The sequence below is a fragment of the Urocampus carinirostris genome, chromosome 16, assembly GCF_059441175.1.
Source record: "Urocampus carinirostris isolate Australia breed hairy pipefish chromosome 16, RoL_Ucar_1.0, whole genome shotgun sequence".
Classification (NCBI taxonomy): Eukaryota; Metazoa; Chordata; class Actinopteri; order Syngnathiformes; family Syngnathidae; genus Urocampus; species Urocampus carinirostris.
Window position 1 is genome coordinate 16,704,270 of NC_142364.1, and position 5,773 is coordinate 16,710,042.

Genomic DNA, 5,773 nt, shown 5'->3' on the forward strand with positions numbered 1-5,773 from the left:
CCCAGGCACATAAGCGGAATTGGTACCCTGACAATCCTGGCGGTTAAGGGATCAGTAAACATGAATTCCATTCAACTCAGTATTGCAAAGCATGTCGCATGTCACCGCAGGGTAAAAGTAGGTTAAGCCGGAAGTGATGTAAATTAATCGCCTTGAGAGGTTAGTTTGCATCAAATTAAATCAAGAAAAGAAAAAAGGAACAGCGGAGTGGGCCTGGAGCCCGAGACTGAAAGCCAACACATTTAAAAGAGCTTGCCTTTATTAACAAGAAGCCTTTCATTCAAAACATTAAACTTGGTTATTTAAAAGACATCGGAAGGTCATGTAACATCCGATGACATCCAAAGGCAGCAATTCATTTCCACTTCTAATGGTTAAAAACACATCAGCGGATCTCCACCCTTCTCCAGTCTTGCGCCCCCCCTTCAGTAGTAGGGGCCGACAGTCTCAAATCCGGCGTAGCTGGGCCACTCTGGTAGGATTCCGTACCCGCAAGTGAGACTGCCGAAAGCATCAAAGCGTATGCCCGAGTCGAACTGACGATCGCTATCCCAGTGCCATTTGTCCCTTGCCCGAACGATGCGGTAGTTGTGCCCGTGGTTGCTATCCCAGTACTCGGCACCATCCACCTGGTAGCAGATGGCAAACTCCACGTGGTGGCGGAGAGCCTGCATCTGCGGCAAAGTCAAGCTGAAGGAGAAGGTGTCCCCCAACGGGCTCGGGTACATGTCCTTGACGTAGGAGCACTCCACGTCGGAATGGCTTTGCCACGAGTCGAAAGTGACGCGCAGCAGCACGCGCTTCTCGAAGGACAAGTTTTTTACCTTGACCGTGCCGGCCAGGGTCTGCTCCTTCAACACACAGTTCTCCAGGCACACACACTTCCTGTCCAGTCTCTGACGGAACAGGAGGTAGTCGGAACCAGGCGGGGTGAAGTCCAGGACCAGCTGGTCGGCGTCCGTCTCAGCGTCCCGTTTGGCCGGTTTTAGGCGGACACTCCTGGGAATGTGGATGGCGTGGAACTGGGAAAATACCTTGACCCTGGTGAGGGGTAGGCCTTGGTGGTCCGCAAAGGTCACCTGCTTCTTGATCTTCCCGGCGGCGTGCTTGTGGGCGTGGGGAGACAGGCTCCGGTACGCAAAATCCTCCTGGGTCAGGAAGAGGGGTAGCGCCATGTCCGTCGGCATGTTCACAGCGCCCTTCCTAGGCTGTTAGCTTAACATCTCACTGAAGAACAAAGAGAGGGAAAAAGTCTTGAGCTTTCAGACACGATCATAATCCACGGAGCACCCGCAGGTGATCACCATTTCTTTGCGCTCTTCCGACTTTCCTTAGAGTCTGATTTAATTAATGATTTTCTTTTCAATGTAACGAGATGCTAAAATACTAGCTCATGGCGAAAGACTCGAACCAAAATCCACAATCTCAAAGGAGGCGAAGACAGGGTAAGCAAAGTTCCAATTTCTCCAAGCAGGAATGAGCAGTATATGAGGTATCATTCATTTTAGTATTCCTAAAAATGCATTGTTTTAGCAGCCCAATGACAAAAAACCCTAACCCTAACCAAAACAAGGATATTTTAAGCACGACATGAAAAAATGTGGTACTGTATTTCCTGGGCTATGAGGTCCACCTAAAAACCAAGTACGCCTTAAAACCCAGTGGGCTTTATATGTGAATAAAATGGGAAATGGATACAGTATTTTTTCGCGTGCGATACTACACAAGATTTAAATGTAAAACACCATATTTCTACAATGATTAATCAATCAAAACACATTGCTGATCAGAATCGCAAAATATTGAATGCAATGGGAATTGAACCCGGCGAGTAGCGATGAGACAGGCAAAACCTAACTAGATCACTAACTAATCCTTGTAACATATAAAAAGGTTTCAATTTTATCTCTGGATCAGACTATTTATACAGTTTCAGAAACTAATGTTTCAGAAAGCCTTCATGAAAGATATAAGTAAACACAAAGTCCGATTCATCAGGCACACAAAAACAGTTGTATCCCTTGTCGTGCTTTTTCTTTGTTATTATTATTTTTCACTCGTTTTTCATACTCTGAGGTACGCTTTTCAACAAGATTCACTATTTTCACTCCGTTTGAATACTTTTGACTATTTTTCCACACATGCCAACATTTTGACTTTAACGAAGCTGTATGGAATTTGAAAGTTTGTTACTCTGCCGCCATCTCCTGGCTTAAAGTCAGAATTGCAGCCTTAGTCATGATGCGCACCCAAGTTCGTGTATTTCTTAGACTTGCTCAGATAAACTCTTCTTTTTTTAATCCGTTTTGTGGGTTTTTAATAGGTGTGGACTTTATTTGAAGCAGGCCTTTCCTTACTCTCACCATTTTCATGTTACACTGTTCAATGGAAGTTAAAAAAAATCCTGCGGGGAGGAGCATGACGTAACTCTCCAGCACTCTCCCAAGCCCCCAATTCTTGAACCTGATGTGTTCCGCCCCGAACAGCTTTGCTAAACATAAAATAAAACATAAAGGCGCTTTGAACTCAATTAGGCATTGGTAACACATTCTTATTTGAGGAAATATTTAACTTTCAACTTTGTAAAGGTGGGTTGCGTGATTTGAGGAGTTCTTAAAAAGTTTAAAAATAAATATTTCCTCAATTAAGTGTGTGTTAACAATACCCCACTGAGTTCCAACAGCCTTTATATATTTTTCCCAACACGCCTATCTGCTTTCATTTCACTTTTACACTCTGTATTTTGGTTACGGAGTGCACTACCCTGGAAGAAAGGAGGCATGGGTTTTGGGGGTGTTGGAGAGTGATTTCACGCGCGTGGTCGCAGTTTTCTTTTATTCCAGGATGAAAATGGGGAAAGTAAGAGAAGGACCGTTTTAAACACAATCCAAATACCAACACAAACTCTAAAAAATATGAAAAAGGAAGCGTATACCAGAACAGGATTTCACTTACTTGCGTGCGCGATAAAAGGAGCTGCAATTATTTATATATATATAATATATTTTTAGCCAGAAGATGTCAGCAAAGAATATTTGAATTTACGGACACTACTTTGAATAGAGGAAACATTCAACTTTTTAAGGGCACCTCAAATGATGCACCCCACCTTTAAAAAGCGGTGCATTTTAATGCAAACCCCATTTTTTTACGCGGAAAACACACTCCGTCTTAAAAAGATTAATAACTAACGAACAACATGTGCTTGTTTAAAGCCAGAATTGGCTATCAAAATAGAAATCTAATGCGATCATCAGAGTGGTTTATTCACACACAAAGATTTAATCTCGCTTCAAAATAAAGCAGCCGTAGACTAAACTATTAGTTTTAAATCAAGATTTTTGTTGTTTGAATTTTAAAAAGCGGTTATTTAAAAAAAGAAAGTTTTACGCATTTTTAAGGGCTGAAAAGCGGCAGTGGCACCTCCAGAAATGTTTCATAGTGGCCACTTCAAATCTTGGGGTGGCACACCAGACCAAAAGCCTTAATTTTAGGTTATTGAAGTAAGAAAATCAGGGGAAAACTATCAGGAAGACATAAGGACATGGCTACTGATATACTATGGTGTATTTTATAATATCTTAAGTTATGAATGATTTAATGTACATTGTCCATTGCTGTCTAGTTGACATTTTGAGTTCCACAACAATTCTGTTTTATTGTGTTGGGTATATTAAACATATTAGCAAATTGTACGTATAACAAAACAAAATAATTACTGTGTGTTGGTAGCATACCTGTCAAGCTCCACGGCTCCATGCCCTTACAAAATGTCGTATTTTCCCTTACAAAATACAAAATCATCTTACACCATTTTTTTTCCGAACGTGTTTATTTATGTCGTTTAACATGTTATATTGTACATCTGTTTCGTTATATCATATATATTGTTAATTAACATTTTGTTGTGAGATACTGAGTTGCTCGACATGAATGAGGGTTAATATTAAAAAAAGTTCAAAAATAAAGTAGCTTGGACGTTCATTGTAGAATATTATTAATTAAGTAGAATAATAAATTTTCTTATTAGAATTATTAATTCATTTTCTGCATAAAGTTATTGTTGGTAATATACTGATTAAAGGGATAACCACAAACCCGTCTTTTTTCATTTTCATTTTCTCCTTTTATACTTCCTTTTTTTCTTAACTTTATACAACATAATCATTCGTCATCAAAGCAAGTGAGCCGTTTGAGAGCCGTCTATCTTTAATGAGTTGAGCCGAAAAATCCGGTTTTCTAAAAAGAGACGGACTTCCTTTCACTACATAACTACCACATGAAATCCGAGGCGGCAGACGCATGCGCACGGTAGCATCAAACTGCTCGCTTCATTTGCAACGGAAAAAAACGATACCGAGAAACAGACTACCGCGGCGAACTCGTTTGACTTGTTTGATTAGTCGTTTCGTCATAGTCGGTGTATACTGGATGGTACCCAAAATAGACAAATTTGCGTTTTTCTTGCGTACAGATTTTCTTCTATGTTGTACACGTCTTAAAATGCATAATAGACATACTTTTTACCGCAAAGACGTACAGGTTGACACGTATGTAATTATTACTGAATGAAAAAAATATAAAAGGAACTTTCTAACAGAGATCAACGGATTAGTGGGGTGGCCTGCAAATTTATAGGGGTGGGCCATGGCCACCCCTGGCCACCTCCTGGCAGCGCCACTGAAAAGCATTTGTGCAACGCGTACAGCGGTGCTGTTAGCAGGTATGGCATGTGTGCAGACGGTCGACATAATTGTAGGTCAGTTATGGTGACGATTCGTGCATGCGGTGTGTCTTTTCGGTTGGAAGGAGGAGGTTACCTCAAGCTCTGAGCAGTCTGCACAACGCTCAAGTGCCCGCCCTTTATATCACCTGACCAAAAGTGACCTCATATCCGATCTCCCAAGAGTCTAATGCACACGTGCAATCCCCCAAAAGCAACCACGAGAAAGCAAGCTCTCTTACCTGCACTGCGTACGCGGGCCCGTCCACGCAAAACTTCTGCAGCAGCTTCGCTTGCATACCAGTTGAGAGCCACTCGCCCTCCACGTGAACAGTCCCTGGCAACCAATCACAAGAGGGCCGGGTCTGAGTGATAGTGACGTCACGCCACCTGTTTCCACCAGTGGGCGCGCCTAGGTCAAAGGTGGAGAGAGAAGCGTCAGCTGAGGCCTTTAAAGGTAAAGACATCCCTCGGTTTTCGCGGTTAATGGAAACGAAAACTATGCACGAAAAGCGAAAATCCACAAAGTAGCGTCACAGTTTCATAAAAACTTACCTCTGGATGACGTCATTACCAACTGTGAATATACAATTGTAAGAAAATAAACAGGGTTGGGTATTGTTACTTTAACTTGATTACTTTCAATTACTTTTGGATTACTCCAATACCAAATATGGTAATAAAAAACAAAAGAAACTAAATATGAATAAAATGATGGCTCACAACACGTGGTAAGCGTTCTCTCCTGGCTTTGATCTCTTTGATCTCCGGCAAAACGAACATAAAATGCAACAGAAACAAAATGAAAATAAATCCAAACAGCTTCCCAACATCATTTTTGCCGTTCCATGTATTCTGTTACTCCCCAAGCCTGCACAAAATTAAGTAATTTTATTCATATTTAGTTTCTTTTGTCTTTTATTAGCATATTTGGTATTGGAGTTATCCAAAAGTAATTGAAAGTAATCAAGTTAAAGTAACCCTACCCAACCCTGAAAATAACTATTGAATTACAAATAAAAACACAGAGATAGGTTCCGGATGATCGTT

General features: G+C 41.2%; 1 protein-coding gene across 2 annotated transcripts; it reads right to left on the reverse strand.

Moving 5' to 3' along the window:
• Positions 1-241: 241 nt before the first annotated feature.
• LOC148350450 (protein phosphatase 1 regulatory subunit 3B-like) lies at positions 242-5,127 on the reverse strand. 2 transcript variants are annotated; one of them, XM_088319742.1, is made up of 2 exons: positions 4,966-5,127; positions 242-1,227 (listed from the first exon to the last, which is right to left on the reverse strand). In XM_088319742.1, exon 2 carries the CDS (start codon positions 1,185-1,187, stop codon positions 426-428), a length of 762 nt encoding a protein of 253 aa, XP_088175868.1. In that variant the 5' UTR covers positions 1,188-1,227; positions 4,966-5,127; the 3' UTR covers positions 242-425. The 2 variants fall into 2 exon arrangements, with proteins under 2 accessions (XP_088175868.1, XP_088175869.1); XM_088319743.1 differs by lacking the exon at positions 4,966-5,127 and adding an exon at positions 4,821-4,952.
• Positions 5,128-5,773: the final 646 nt, after the last annotated feature.

Excerpts from the sequence above, each read along its gene's own strand:
- LOC148350450 (XM_088319742.1), bottom strand. The coding sequence starts at position 1,187 with ATGCCGACGGACATGGCGCTACCCCTCTTCCTGACCCAGGAGGATTTT.